Source organism: Heloderma suspectum, chromosome 5 (assembly GCF_057233095.1).
Source record: "Heloderma suspectum isolate Gila_16-S chromosome 5, 16-S_ref, whole genome shotgun sequence".
NCBI classification, from domain to species: domain Eukaryota; kingdom Metazoa; phylum Chordata; class Lepidosauria; order Squamata; family Helodermatidae; genus Heloderma; species Heloderma suspectum.
Genome location: NC_139462.1, coordinates 64,491,597 through 64,508,249, shown reverse-complemented (window position 1 = coordinate 64,508,249; position 16,653 = coordinate 64,491,597). Strand labels below are relative to the sequence as shown.

At 41.8% G+C, this 16,653-nt stretch overlaps 1 protein-coding gene across 3 annotated transcripts in view; it reads right to left on the bottom strand.

Moving 5' to 3' along the window:
- Positions 1–16,653, bottom strand: part of DCLK2 (doublecortin like kinase 2) — a 126,938-nt gene that overhangs the window by 37,269 nt on the left and 73,016 nt on the right. For all 3 annotated transcript variants that reach the window (XM_084856253.1, XM_084856256.1, XM_084856254.1), the window contains 3 exons: positions 14,394–14,466; positions 11,704–11,812; positions 6,634–6,691 (listed from right to left, as the gene is read on the bottom strand). In XM_084856253.1, coding sequence (XP_084712379.1) covers positions 6,634–6,691; positions 11,704–11,812; positions 14,394–14,466 — 240 coding nt within the window. The remainder of the gene's footprint in view (positions 1–6,633; positions 6,692–11,703; positions 11,813–14,393; positions 14,467–16,653) is intronic.

The following is a 16,653-nucleotide window of genomic DNA, read 5'->3' as shown; positions in this document are numbered from 1 at the left end:
GTCTGTGCACTAGGTTCCATAGCGTTGTGAACCAGGGCTGCCTGGGCCACCAGGGGGCTATTAGGATGAAGTTCGTGGCTTCCTGTCTGATTTTGGAGATCACCCTCATGAGTAGTGGGAATGGAGGGGAAAGACAGAATAGGCAGTCCGTCCATTCTAGGAAAAAGGCATCTCCTAGAGAAACACGTCCAACTGTCCACAGGCTATATTCGCTGGAGTCGTGAAAAGATCGATCTATGGTTGGCCCCACTGGTTGAAAATCAGTTGTAGAACTGTCTTGGCCAACTGCCATTCGTGGGAGCACCGAAGGAGGTGGCTGAGAGAGTCTGCCAACAGGTTGTCTTGTCCTGCAATATGGAGAGCAGTCAAGCGAATGTCCTTCGCAACGACCCAGTTGCAAAGGTGTAGAGTGAGTGAAAGAAGATGGGGAGAATGCGTTCCGCCCTGTTTCTTGAGGTACCAGAGAACTGTGGTGTTCTCTGTGAGGATCTGGATGTGTTGACGTCGGAGGCACAGTTCGAAGGTGGGGAGAGCTTTCCAAACTGCCATCAACTCCAGGAAATTTATGTGGTACAGTCTTTCTTTGGAGGACCAGAGACCCTGAGCTCACAGGGGGCCACAACGTGCTCCCCAATCTAGGAGGGAGGCGTCCGTGGTCAGAACCCTGGATGGAGGAGCAGGAAGGAAAGGCATCCCCTGGGTCAAGTGTCTGGAGTCCATCCACCACTTCAGGCTGACAGCAACCTCCTCTGGTATCAGGAGTATGACAGAGAGGGGGTTGCGGGTCAGATTGAAGGTCTGGATGAACCAGTTTTGTAGTGGCCTCATCCATAGTCGGGCCCATTCTATGACCGACACCATCGCTGCCATGTGGCCAAGTAGGCATCGAATGTTGCGTGCCCTGACCCGGCAAGTGATGAATATCAAAATAGCTTGTGCAACGAGATTTGTGATACTGTTCAATGTAAGGTATGCCCGGCCCGTTCTGGAATCAAGGATGGCCCCTATGAATTCAGTCATTCATGTGGGGGTCAAATGAGACTTTTCCTTGTTGATCCGTAGTCCCAGTGCCCGAAGAAGGTTTAAGATGTTCACAATAGCGTGCAATAAGTCTTCTTGAGAGGAGTCCAATAGCAGCCAATCATCAAGATATGAGCAGATCTCTACTCCCTTGAGGCGGAGGTAAGCGGAGACCACAGTCATGCACTTGGTGAACATGTGCGGAGCTGTTGAAAGACCGAACAGTAGAACGTTGAATTGGAAAAGTTCTTCCCGATCACAAAGCAGAGGAATTTTCTGTGTGAGTGTGCTATGGCTATGTGGAAGTATGCATCCTCGAGGTTGATCATGGCAAACCAAGAGCCCTTCCGAAGGAGTGGGAGAATTGTGACTAGGGTTGTCATTGTGAACCTCTTGGGGATGATAAACTTGTTTAGGTCTTGAAGGTCTAGAATGGGCTGGAGGCCTCCATCCCATTTTGGTACTGTGAAGTACCTGGAGAAGAACCCCTCCATACCTGGGTTTAAGGGAAGCGGTGGCTTAGTGGTTAAGACGCTGAACTGCAAACCGGAAGGTCGGCAGGACAGCAGTTCGAGACCTGAGTGCCGCGTGACGGAGTGAGCTCCCGTCTTCAGTCCCAGCTCCTGCCAACCTAGCAGTTCGAAAGCAAGAAATTGCAAGTAGATAAATAGGTACCGCTTCAGCGGGAAAGGTAACAGCGTTCCGTGCACCTTGGTGTTCAGTCATGCCGGCCACATGACCACGGAAGCGTCTTCGGACAGCACTGGCTCTTCGGCTTAGAAATGGGGATGAGCACCGCACCCTAGAGTCGGACATGACTGGTTGGGAACACCTTTACCTTTACCTTTATACCAGGGTTTGGATGAACATGCTGGATGGCACCCTTTCATAGGAGAGATTGGGTTTCTTTGTGAAGGACCTCCAAAGGTAGAGTGGTCCAGACTGGGCCCGGAGGCAGGAGAGTGTTGAATTCTCTTTGTATCCATGACGGACAATAGCGAGCACCCAGATGTCAGATGTCACTCTTGTCCAGGCTGAATAGAATTTGTTCAGAAGGTCTCCAAAGGGAGATTTGTAAGGGCTGGTATAGGGGGGAGATGAGTTGAAGTCAAAGACGACATTTAGAGAATCCCTCACCCTTTGCCTTTTGTTGGAACCTGGGGAGGGAGTAGTTTTTTCTTTGTTGTTGTTGTTGAGGGTATCTGGGTGTCCGGTCCCCAGATTGCTGGGGTGGGTAGGCCTGGTGTCGGTACCAGCAGCATTGATGGTACAGAGTGTATTCTGTTGTTGTTGCTGGGACTGCCCATCTTACGAGCGGTCGTTCTGGCTTTCTGCACAGAGTCCATCTGCTCGTCCGTTTTTGGATTGAATAAACTCTCACCATTGAAGGGTAGATTTTCTATCCGTGAGCGAGCTTCAGCGGTTAGGCCTGCAGAGTGGAGCCAGGTAAGTCGCCTCAGGGCAACAGAGCCCATCATGCCTGACTGATCTGCTGACAAGATAGTTTGGATGCCTCTGCATGAAACATCCTGGCTAAGTCGCGTTGATCCTCAGGGAGGTACGCGATAAGGGAATCCATTTTCTCCCAGAGGAAGAGTTGATATCTGGCCATCATCGCCTGGTAGTTGGAGATCCTAAGTCCCAATGCTGCTGAAGAGTAAAGGCGACGTCCAATGAGACTGAGTTTATGGCCTTCCTTATCCACAGGCGAGGCATGTGTTTTCTGCGAGCGACCTTGAGTTCGCTCAATTATTATGACTCCACTATTATGGAGTTCGGTTTAGGATGTGAGAAGAGGAAAGACATGTCTGTTTCTTGAACCCTATACATCGATTCCAGCCTCTTGGATGTCAGGGTCAAGGATGAAGGTGCTTTCCACGTATCCTGGACCGCACTCACCAGGGCTGAAAGAAAGGGGATGGCCACCAGGGTGGACAGGTCCATCGTGACGACAAATACTGGATCATGGAGTTGTTGTGGAGGTTGTTGTACCTCGATGCCCAACAATTGAACCATTCTCAGCATCTGCTCAGAGAAGCGGCCCATGTCTTCGGAAGGCGAGGCTCTATCCCATGTCCCAACGACATCATCTGGTGATGAGGTTGATGGGAAGACAGAGGAATAGGAGGAGGAGTCTGATAGGTAGTCCTCCCCAGATTCCTGCGAGTGGGCAGGGTGTTGTGCCACATCAGGTGCATGAGGGGGAATTGGAGGTGGCAGGGCTTGATGGTCCCAACTGGATTGTTGTAGTGCTAAGGACATAGAGCGCCTTGGTACCAGAGGTGGAGGGCAGAAGACGTCCTGAGTGTCGAAACCAGAGCGTTGTCCGAGCTGAAAGGGAGCATACGATGGAGAAGTAGTTCCTAAGTAACAGGATCGATCAAGGAAGAGATCGCGGTCCCTCTGGAACCTCCAGTCTGTATCCGAGTGCTGTCGGTGGGGAGGAGACGACGAGGCTGAGAAATGGTCCCAATCTCGGGATAGAGAGCATGAGCAATCACGGTCATATTGCACCGGCCAACAATGCTGACAGTATAGATCCGGAGATTGGTATCGAGGAGGCTGTCGAGGTGAAAATGCAGGTCGATACCAAGGTGACTGGATATCATAGTGACACGGTGTTGGAGACCTGGATCTCTGCTCTGGGGCTATTAGAGCTGGACGGGGTGGTGCAGTTGGCGTGTCCCTCAACTCACCCTCTGGGACCGTGGAGGTCAGGTCCAGAGTAATGGCATGTGTGGGGGGCACGACATGAAGTGGAGAATAAAGTAGAGGAGGAGGAGGCGGTAGGTCCCGCTCCTTTTCCTGTTGTTTGGGGGATTTCTTTTTCTTCTTCTTCTCCAGTGCATCCGCCACAGGTTTAGGGCATTTTGCCCATTTTGAGAGCTTTTTTGCCGCCAATATAGCCAGCCTCCTTCCTGGAGTAGGTGGGTCTACCCAAACCAGATCAGTGGTTAGCAGGGAAGAAGACTGAATCGCAGGGGCCACCTCTGAACTTGTGGAGGGGGCCACGATGGGCTGGTCCCTGGGAGTTTGGGCCTTAGGCATGTCAGCCGCCTGAAAGGCCCGTTGCCACAGGATCGCTTTTAGTTGATCAGCTGTATTCTTGCGCGCCTGCTTCGACAGTGATTGGCAGTGGTGGCAAGATTCAAACTTGTGGGTTTCTCCCAAGCAAATAAGACACAAAGAGGGGCCTTCCGAAGAGGGCACCTTACTGCCCTCTTACAAGCCATGCACCTTCTGAATGGAGGCTTCGGGGCCATACACCAAAGGAGAAAAAACATGTCGCCGCTGAGGCAAACAACACTTTCCAACACTGTCGACAATTAACGCGCTCTCTCTCTCTCTCGTTATAAGATAAAGAAGAATAAGGTAAAGGAAGAAAAGAGGTTTTAGATAAGACAAGATAGAAATGCAGCGTGACAGAATGTCTAAAAGTTCCCCACGAAGTAATGCTAAGGCGGTCAAAAAGGAACTGAGGGGAAGGCGGGAAGCCACGCTATATATGCCACAGGCGGTGGGGGAGGGGTTCCCACCAAAAAAACTCTGCAGCTTGGAAGTTTCCCGAATGAGTCTCCATGCAGGCACAGAGCCCATATATGTGATGCACAGAGTCCATGAAGAAGAACTTTCTTTTTTGTTATGCCTTTGGAATTTAAACTGTTAAAAAAAAAATCATCCCCTGTTGTGTGTGCATGCTGTTTTTCTCTTTGTTTATGACTTTTGCATTACTACGGTTTGGTTGATTTAGGGCGCAATCCTATCCAGATAGGCGGCCGCCTCCAAACTCGGAGGCAACCTCCTATCCAAAGCAGGGCAGGAGAAGCACGGAGGGGATCATTCCCTCTGCGCTTCTCCTGCCCTGCATTTTTGGCTAGACAGCTGATTGTGGCTGTCTAGCCACGGGAGGACAGAGAGGGGAAGGAGGCTGCTGTACAACACATAGAATGTGTTGTACAGGCATTTCCGCCCTCCCCGCCCTGGAAGGCCCCCAGCCACTCCCCTTTTTGGCTGCTCCGCACTCCTCTTGCGAGCGCAGAGGATGGGGCTGTTCTGCGCTGCCTCGGAGGTCTTTGTATACTGCTTTGGAGATTTACACTGAAATGTAATATAAAAATATTGTAAATAAAACAAAATAACACTGCTAAAAGGATTATTTTAGAAGTATGACAAAATTAAAAGCTTAAATTAAAAAGAATTAAATTCCAAAATACCTTCTTGTAGTCTATAAGGTGCGTTCTAGTTCAACTCTGTTTTAGGCTAATTCTGATGGTGCATTCTGGAAAGGCCTTTATTTATATCCCTCACCCACTTACATTCACTCTCAAAGGTAAGTCTTACAAGCTTTCAATGCCAGCTAAAGACCTATTTGTTTACCCAGGCTTTTGATTACATATTTCTCTCTCTTCTTTTGCTGCATTGTGTAAATTGTTATTTATCTGCTACTGTTCTCCCCTATTTGATTACGTTTTTGTCAATGTTGTATCATTTTACTGTTTTTTATTGCTTTTACCCTGCTATGGGATTATTTTATAATGAAAAGCAGGTTAAAATATTCTTAAATAAATTGATTAATAAATAAGAACCTGAAGCAAAACAGATCCACATATTTACTGTCACTATTACATAGAATACAAACCTCAGCCCCTCTGAAGCAACATTTCTAATATCACTGCATTCCCTATAGTGAAATAACGTTTACACACAATTTATATACTCTAGAATTTCCCATTAAATTCTGCTGATATAGTTTTGGACCCGATCACATCTGCACAAGAGGAAAGACACATCAGGTCATGCAGTATGTGTGTATGTTGCAATTTCCAGCAATTACCTCCACTGTCTGAAGCCCCCATGCATCAAGCCCTGAACAGGAGGGTCCCATGACTCTCAGGAGTACGTTTTCAGAGGACCCAAGGGGCTTCACTGGGAAAGCCCTGATTCACAAGCAAAAGCCTGCTTGCAGTATGTATAATCCAAAACAACTAATGCAGATTAGATTGTTTATGGCAAAAATAATTTTAATTCAGTAATGCCTCAGATCATAGTATTCATTTCCCACTGAACTTTCATGTTAAGTAATAAAAGGCATTGCTGTTTGGGAATTGTTTCAATTTTGCATTGTTATAATGAAGCAAAGCAATTATGTCGGCTGTGTTTTATCAGATGCATGTTTGCATATTTTCTCTCTGTTAAACTAATGAAACAGATGGCAAATTCTGTTAATTTACTCAATAATTTACCAAAACACATTTATAAGCAATACAAGTGTGATCTAGGAGAAACAAAATTCTAAGCAGATATTTTTGAATATAGATGTACTTCTACAGAATTTAAATATATACACTATATTAAAAAGCAATTGTGAATACTCTCATCAAAAATATTTCCTAACAGTAGCTGGGTGCTGGACAAAGTTACCCAGAGAAACTGTAAATTTCAATCTCTCAAAATTTTGTAGGCCATGCTACAGTCACTAACATGCTACAAAATAGTAGCATGTTAGTGACTGCAATAGTTTAAAACCATGGAATTATGCCATTATTTGGAAACAGAGATGATTGTGGAGGGATCTCCCACTTTATGATGCTATTATTCTATATCCCTTCATACCTTTCCACAACATTTTCCTTTGTCTATAATCTTCAATGCAAACTCCTTTCCAGTGGAACTACAAAGATTAAAAAAGGAGAGAAAAAATATTAAATAAATCCTTGCATTTCTGCCAAATGTGTGAGGTTTTTGTTTGAATTTCCACAGTGATGATAATTTCTCTTTCATCAGTGGGAACAGATGACAAAATGGAGGTATAACTGCTTTTATTTCTTCTCAGTAAGTCATGTCTGCTGTTGCCTTGACTACCAAAATCAGGCTTTCTGCTATCATTTACTGTAGTGTGACCTAATGCTTCACATCCTGTCCTATTCTATGATTCTATCTTTCACCTAGTTCTGTTTAACTGACAGCCCCATAGTCACATGACACTGTTTACAGTTTTCTCCATTTCAGAATATAAAGAATAGGAAGAGTGGAGAAATTCATTTTGAAGTTTATAATATCAGTTACTCTATAGTATTTATAGAATTATTATCCTTCAAATATCATTTGTATTAGAAATATTCTACTTATTTCCATTGAATTCTACAGGAACATTGCTTTAAGAAGTGTGCCATCCCCAGTCCTAAACACAACATTCCACTAGCTACAGTGGATGGATATTTCCACATGTTGAAGCACTGTAGAGTGAAGGGGAGGAGAAAGTATTTTTAATGTAGCAATATTTAAGACTTCACTGAAAGAGTAATTTGTTGAAAAATAGTTGGCTACACAGCCTTCCAAATGCACATTGTAAAAGTGACCCCAATACAAAAAGCAAAAACAAAATCCAAACACAAGGAAAGAAGTGACCATTTTGTCTCTCAAACAGTATGCGTACTATAATCCATTAAAATCCCTCAGCAACACAAAACCATATCATAAGCATATCCAAATGGAAATGATTCAATTACTATTAGTTTATTTTACCAGAAACCACACAGTGTGCAGTACATAAGGGCTAATTTATATATTACATTTTTTAGGTTTGCATTAGATCTTTTTTAAGGGTATGTGTACCCTTGAATACCTGAATGACATAACATGCATTTGAAAACAAATATTGTCCAGATTCACTGTAGTTTCTTGTCAAGTGTACACAAGGTTACAGCAAGGTTCTTGTCATGTAATGTGTGCAATGTCCCATAGAGCTAAAGCATATCTTCCATTCATTTCTATGGGACTTGACAGCAGCAGGATTTTTTTACGCTGTACAAGTGCACAATTGGTATGTATAGCCCCAACAGTAATAGTAAACATATTTTGATTTAGGTACAGCTAATCAGTTCATGCTGTACAAGTAGTACCAGAATTGCATATATTAAAGATCGCTATTATGGAACAGAGTGTGGCTGAGTATTATTGGTGTGAAAGCACACCAGCTGTGTCTGCTAGGTTGTCATAGTTACAACTGGATCCAGCTGAGAACAAAAGAAAAAAGAGTATCTCAGTAACATTCTGAGAAGCAAGTACAGTGGGTTGTATCCTGAGATGCACAAGTGGAAGAAATGCTGGTGGTGGCACCCTTCTGCAAATTGTTGCACAGTGCTAAAGGAGGACTATATTTAACACAGAATTAGCATGACTTTGTATCTTAAGTTGGCATGTAAGTTACTGTATAATGCCCTGCACTAACAGAAGCATACTTCTGGATGTAAGTTCTCTTTTCTGGTGTACGGATATTGTACAGTCAGAAAAGTCCCCCTGCTCATAGAAGGACACCTCTGGTTCCAACACTCTACTTGTAAAAGTGCCACAATCACACTTAAAATTAAAAGACTTTACAACAACGGAACAAGGTATTATTGAATACCAGGAGAAATAATCATAAACAAACTTATTGAACATAATCCTATGGGAAACATTTAGGCTAGTATGGTAACACCCTTCAGAAACCTCATCTCAACTTCTGTGACTGGGAGTACAAGGGACAAAACACTCCACACAGATAAGCAGGAGGTGGGGAGCCCACTGTTCAAAATCTGACACCTCCACCTTTTCCCTCCATATAATGAGATGGGTATTCACAGCATTCCATGACTACAGAGCATCTCCCAACACCTCCACCTTCAATCAGGGCTGTGTACTAGCTGAACAACTCTTTGCAGGTCCAACGGCAGGGTATATGGAGCAGAATACACAGCAACTGTAGACAATGTAGGGTGCAACACCCTACATTGGATGGCTCGGCATTAACTTAAAGATTGCATTCTATTCCTCTATTCCTACTTTTTCATTTGGCTCTCCTTCCTCTCTCTTGCAAGAGGTCGTTCATTCAAACAAGCACCAATACAAATTGTGCTGTGTTTGAGCACTACAATACACATTGTTCCTGCATAATGTGGCACCTGAGGAAGACTCAGACCCTTCACGTGGGAAGTCTCTGGATTCTACATGCAAGCCTCTTGACTTTGGACCACAGGAAACTTGATGGAGATAGAAAAGGTCTAGACCCAATAAATATATTGGTATTTTTGTTGTTGTTGTTCAGTCGTTCAGTCGTGTCCGACTCTTCGTGACCCCATTTTACCTGTTTACTAAGCTTGTAATTAATTATCGCCTCTACCAATGTCTGGCAGGGAAAGCTTTTGTTTCCATTAGCATGTTACATTTTTCAAGCTGCATATTGCTTAGATTTATCTTTCTGCCTGAAGGCAGAAAGATATCTTCTCTGCCTGTTTGCATTTGCAGAGAACAGAGAAACATCTTAAAGCTCCACAGGCATTTCTTTTCTAAAGCTTGCTTGTAAAACACAGCAAGGTTTACATGAGCAAACTGTATTAAAGGATTTTTAGAAATAGTTGCTTAATTTTGTTGTTGTTGTTGGTAGTCCAAAGGGATTTAGTTATATTAATTACCAATATTTGTTCCGATAGCGGAAAGAAAGTAACAAAAATCTTTAAGATGAACTGAAATTAATCTCCTGAGAATTCCCATAAGATCTATAATTACTTTATACTACGAAGATGTAATGTATATATGGTCATAAAGATGGACTGTGTTGCTAGCCTACACTTGTTCTCTTTGTTCCCATATGACTTGGGCACCATTTCCTTTCCCTTGGTCACTGTTTCTTCCATTTTATTCTTAAACCCCTTGCTTCCGCTACCCTCCTTCCTTTGCTCCCTGCTTCCTCCTCCTCTCCTAGGCCTCTCAGAGCTGGTCCTGCCTCATCTTCCTCCATACCTTATTAGGCCATCTGCAGTCTTTATTCCTCCTTGTTCAGCTTGATTTTGTCCCATTGTTCAGGCACACGTCTCCTTCCCATCTCTCTACTCATCCTTAGTATTATTATTATGACTACTACTACTACACTTATAGCCCATCTTTTTTCCTCTTGCAATAAACCCAAGGTGGCTTGCATAGTCCTCCTCCTCTCCGTTTTATCCTCAAAAAACCCCTGTGAGGTAAGTTAGGCTGAGAGTCAGTGGCTGCCCAAAGTAACCCAGAGAGTTTCATGGCCAAGTGGGGTCTAGAACCTGGATCTCCCAAGTCCCAGTCCAAAATTCTAACCATTAAACCACATTGGCTCTCTAATAATGGTGGCTTGGATCCCAAGTTAGGTTAACTTTGATCTTCCCCTCCAGGAGACCCCTACGCCCCATCCCACATTGTTCAGAAGCTCCTCCGTGATCCAATGGAGATACTTTTTGAAGGTTGCAGGTAGTTGCAGTGAGGGAGGAGGGGACAGAAAACTTTCCTTTCACAAAGTTCCTTTTGTGAACTTAATTAGTATCCAAGCCTGTATTTCCACATATGTACCCACTGGATGTGTATGGAAACATGGTCTAGAGAGGGGTGAATGCTTTCATAATAAGACTTCCCATTTCATTGAGTGTACTTTTCTTGATGCTTGGTTATGCTTCTGCAACATAGCTCATGCTTTTCCCAAGTCCTTTAATCTCATTTAATTTGGTATCCAAAGCAATACTTATACTAGGTTTTGCTTACTTCTACCTGCCTACAGTCATTCCAAATTCTTTTCACCTGTGCCTAGTATGCATGGCCATCATTGCCCTCAATGATCAAGCATAGTTATGCTTGTCCCTGTTCCACTCTTCTATACGCATATTGATTTAGCAATCATTTGTTTTATTTTGTGTTTTGTCACATAATATCCTGAGTGTGGAAAAATGTTCAAATGCAGATGGGTAAGGTGCTACAAGGAAATTCACAAGAAAAATAATTTAACTACTTCAGGGAACTCTCTTCAAATGCCCATTCCCTCAGCACATGTGAGCAGGCCTCTTGGCTGCTACCTTTTGATTCACTAGCAATGGAATGTTCATCAGTGAACTGTAACGCAAAACATCTATGACAAAAAGATGGGGTTGATGTTGGCTAATGATGTCACAAAAGCACTGCATGCCCAGTTAGCCTTATTATATAGTTCCTACTTTCCCCTTAGATTGTTGCTGTAGTACTTTTCCCACCTATGCTAGTGAAGTAGTTGAGAAAAAGGAGGGCAAGCAAGGCAGACAGAAGCACACAAATGCAAGGAATACATACCTACCTAAACACTTGTGCTTACAGAAATTGTGTACAATTTAGGGATAGGTGAAAATTTTGTTTGGTTCATTTTTTTTATATCAGAACTTACCAAATTTGCCAATTTCTTCATATACAGGATAGAAATAACTTGAGATTTTAAAAAATTAAATGTGGGAGAAAGAGTACCTAACAGATTTGTTGCTCCCTAGTATAATTATTGTTAACTCTGGTAACAAGCATATTTTGGCACTTTTCTAGGATGCATTTCTGACAGAACCTTTTCCAGGTTTCCCTGCACTCATGGCTTAGTAAGTATCATCCTTTACCATAAAGAATGGACATAGTGTTTGTCTTTTTCCAAAGGTGTCTGAGTGCACTGCATATTTGCCAGAAAATGTCAGAAATATTTAAGAAATATTTAAGAAATTAGACTTATTGGACATTTATCAGTTTTATAATAAATGATAGGAAGGCAAAAGGTTTATCAAAGGCTCCTGGTTATTCTTGAATTTATAATCATTTCCTTATATATACACTCAGTGCAGTTTTTAAAAAGCTTCATCCAAGTAAAAATGCATAGCTAGGCTCCTTGCTCACCGTTCTATGCACTCCTTAACCACAGCAAAATTACCATCTCCAATCACCTTTCCCACTTTGTATTTCTCAAGAATAGTTGACGTCCCCAAGCATTTGTTTCCATTTACACCTGCAGGATGGAAAGGGCAAAACATAAGCTGAACAGAGATGTAAGCAATCTGGATTGTCCCTCACTGACATCAAGCCTACTGTGTGGTTATACCCATATCTACAAAATCTGAATTTAAAAAATAAGCTATTTTAAGTACAACATGTCCCTTCAAATTTGCATCTAAAACAGAAGGAAAGTGCAAGTGAGGCTTAATCTGAGTTGTATGACCTTGCTGAGTTATCAGAGGGCAAACTTCGAGACATAGTCATTCATGGTTTTCTTACATATTCCAAAGGGCAACAGAGCTTCCAGCTACCGATGAAATGTACATTTCATTTATAAAGACAAAGAATACTGAAATTGGTGGCACAGTTAAAATAACAGTAGAGTTTAAAAGGTAATACAATACCAATAGTTGGTGCAATTGCCAAAGCGTTATTCTCTGTTTTGTACATATATTTCAATACATATGAATAAGCTTCAGCAAACGGTAGTTGTACATGCGGAACACAGAGAACAAAGCCTTGGCAATTGCACCAACTATTGGTTTTGTATTATTATTTTAACTATACCACCATTTCTGTATTTGCTTTTCTATAAATGCTTTTACTTAGTTTTTCAGGTAAGTGCTTCAAATTTGAGTCCCACGAAGAACGTACATTTTATCTTTTATTTCATCAATTTTTGTTGGTTAGGCTGTAAACTTTGAGAGTGGGTTCACATGATCAGAGAGGAAAAATAAGCCATCATGGCTTATTTTCCTGCCCTGCACGTGCTGCCTAATTACCATAATTACCCTCGCCAGGCATGGCTTGTGGCGAGGGAAATTTACAAACCACCCCGCAACCCTAGAACAATCCATGGGTTCTGGTATGGTTTGTAAACCACCCCCACTGGGTTTGGATGTCATGACAAACTGTGCCCAGTGAGGATAATTATAGCAATTAGGTGGTGTGTGAATGGCTTATTTTCCCTCCCCAATTGTGTAAACCCAGTCCGAACCTTTCCAAACATATTAAAGAATGTATTTTACCATTGTAATTCTACAAGACCTATGACAACATAAAAGACCAATGCAAGAACATCCATCTGATGAAGTAGATTCTTGCCAACAAAATCCAATACTTTGATAAATTACTAAGCAAGCCTCTAAGATGCCACAGCCTTTATAACACTAATAATTACTGCTTTCAACATATAAGTGTGCTTAGGACTTGATCACACTAGAATAAACTGCTGTAATTGTGGAACAAAATTAGCAAAATAGTGCAGACTACCTAATAATACACTGGACGTTGATCTGGGAGGTCTAAGCCATGTTGCATGGGTTCAACCTGAATTCCATAGCTATTAAATGCCATGAACATTACAGGTTTTGGGTGAGAATGAACAGTAAAATGCAATGTTAAACAAACATTAACTAGCAACCTTACCATACACATGAAATACTGCATTATGCCTTCTAGAAACCTATATCAGCATAATATAGGTGGTAGCTGGCAATTCATGACTACTTCTGCTTACAGGGAAATTAAAATGTATCTTGTCATTCAGCATTGATAGCTGAGTATGTATATATCCTTCTCCACATACCCATCTTGGGATGTACTTGTAATGTTAATTTGCAATAACAGTATTACTATTATATGCCACCTAGAGTTTTATTCTGTTTACAATAAGCTATCTGTACCTCATCACAAAGACTTACCATAAGTGAAATATTATAAAGCTGGTTTTATGAAAATTGAAGATAACATTTTGTGTGCCTATTATAATCTAGTGCAATACAAATACTGAAAATATTACAGCTGCTTTGATATTCATCTTTGTTTTCCAAACTATTTTAAAATTATTGTTGTTGTTGCTTTACATTCTTTTAAATTATCTGTATGCATTTTATGATTGTTTTATTGTATTTGTTTTTGTTATGTATGTCACCCTGACAGCTTCAGCTTTAGGGCAACTCATAAACTGAATAAATAAATTAAATAAATAAAAATCAGGATACCTTCAAATGTTTGTTAAGGAGGTTAAAAGAACCAGTGTAAATTTAATCTTATAAAATGGAAAATGAGTTACTTGCTTACTCTACTTACTCTTTGCTTGAGAAATCACCCTGTATGATGCATATATCTTGCAACTGCTCTACTGAACAGAAATAACACTTCTAAGTGTTTCTCTTCTGCATGGATAATAATGGTTCAGTACTTCTTAATGTATATTAAATATCCAATGCAGATGGTGCTAGGACTCATCTCTAGCCCTAAATCCACTCTTCCACATAGCACTGGCATTGGGAGGGATGATCAAAGACTTTACATCTTTCCCATCTTTTTGTGCAAGGCAACACTAATATAGTAGTGCAAGAAAGCAGGTTAAACCTAGATGAGATGTCCTGATTGTTCAAAATAGGATTGCCCTGTAACAGCAGTGGTACAAGTTACCGCTTATGCCACTGCTTCCAAAACTGATTGTCCATCAGATTAACTAAGGTTAGACAACAGCACTCAAGATTTCTAGACTGCAATATCATCTCCCACATAGACACTTTGTGGGAAAAAAAAAAAAAAATCGTTAACACATTTTGTTAGTTTCTTACCTTCAGGACTCAGGCAAGGAGATAGTTCAGGCACACCATTCACATTGGAAGACGACCCACAGTGTGGTGGAATCTATAGAAGATGCGAGAGTTAATCCTACAGAAGTTGAATATACTACTGAGCAATCACATTGGGGGAAAAAACAAAATATATTTAGCAGCCTTCTCTACTGTACTGCAAATTAATATTTTATACAATCACCTGTCAATAGCCAAACATGATTTTACTAATGGCTAAAACACACAATCTCTGCAAGTATCTGTTAATATGCGTGGCTAGCTTAAATCCATATATATTCACTCAAACTAAGATCCGAAGCCCCTTCCCCTCGCGTCCGGCTTGCCTGGCCGCGGGGAGGATTTTGCAGGTGGGTGGGGAGGAAGAGACGAGGGGAATGCGATTGGCATTCCCAGGGTGGTACCACTGTAGAGGGGAGGGGCCTACTGGCTGTTTTAGGCTAGGGCGCCCCTCCCTTCCACCTTTTTGAAGCGTGGCTCCCTCCCTCCTGCCCTGGATGCAGTGTGGGTTTTTGCTGGTTGTCCTTTTGGGGGCTGAGTAGGAATTTTGGCTCGTAGTCCGATTGGCCTGGGCTATGTGTCTTTTGCCTGCTTCACACTGTAAGTGGGGTACGGGAGTTTATTAGGTTGTTGTGGTTTTATTTAATTACTCAGGTTAACTGGACACATTTAAAGAGGGAGTAATGTATGGGCACCTTGGTGGGTTTTAGGGCTGATAAACATTTGGAGGCACCGTTTCAGGTGGACTGGTAAGGCCTGAGGCTTCCAGCTAAGGGTTCTGCAGCCCCAGTTGGGAGATAGGGATTACTTTTGAGGCCAACTCCTCTCATCCACTATGAGTTTTGCAGCTTGAGGGGAGGTGACAGAGAAAGGTCTCCCAACCCAAAATTGGGGGTGAATGTCTCGCCCAATACTACGCCAGGCTACGCTGACTTTGAGAATGTGCCCGCTTAGTTCCCCTCCGCAGATCAAAGAATTTCAATAAATGTGGCCCAGATTTTATTCCAAGTATTTGTGTCTTGTCTCTTTATTTCCCTTTCCTTACACCCGCAGTATGCAAGCTCCACTTCCTTCTTGTAGATAACACCAGCAGTATTTTCTTTGTGCCAGTTGTTAGTACCCCGTAACTAGATACCTGTCTTCTCTCAAAGCACCTGAAGGGTAGTTTGTTCCCTCTCACTTCTTATTTTTATGTAAGTTATTACTTCTTATGAGAAGGCAGAATTTATATAACAATGAGAGGCAAGTACTGTACAAGAGGTAACTGAATCCAAAGACAGTTGGAGTACCAGAGGTAAATGAGAACATATAGCCTTGCTTTTATTCATTTGTAAAATTTAACCAAAATTCTATTTATTTGTTTATTTATGTGATTTGTGCCCCACCTTTCTACCAAGAAAAATGGCAATCAAGGCACTAAATAGACAGAATGTCATATGTCTACTTACAGCAGTAAAAATGGAGAGTTATAGTTTTTTTTTTAACTTTGCTGTTTAAATCGGTTACTGTATTTTAAATCTCTGCATTGCTGCTAGGTTTTACTGTATTTTTAAGCTTTTATATTTTATACTGTTTTTATTATGTGCTTTGTGGTTTTAATTTTTGTGAACCGCCCAGAGAGTTTCAGATATTGGATGGTATAGAAATATAATAAATACATAAATTTCATGAGACACATCTATGGATCTTAGTCACTGGACTAATGCATCCAGATAACAGGTTACAAGTGAATTGTTTACACAGCCAGACACAAGATTAGGAACAGCAGTTAATGCTCATTGGGTTTTATCTGTTCTATTTTCACGTGAAGAGTGATGAGCACTGTCTTTCTCAGTTGAAGTATCTTTGATACAGAATATGAAACCCCACCCAGAGGGAAAGGTCCAAGTTTTTATCTTACGAAGTCATGAGTATTCTCCATACTTAAATTGCATGTCCTGAGGCAGTCAATCAGTTTTGGGTCTCAAAGTTAGCAGTCCATGAGTTTTCCCTAATGCTCCAGTATATTCAAGAGATTCAAATTCCCATTCCTGCTTTCACATATGAAATGCAATCAGATCTCTATAAATACATTCTATCAGATACTGGTGTTCCAATAGATGCCTTCCCATCCAAATATTAACTTAAGGCTGTAACTGGAATCATTACATATAATAAAATGCCTGGAATATTTCACATATTAAAAATAGACAGAGACAGGTACCAGCTTACAACAGCAGGTACCAGTGCTGTTGTATGCTGA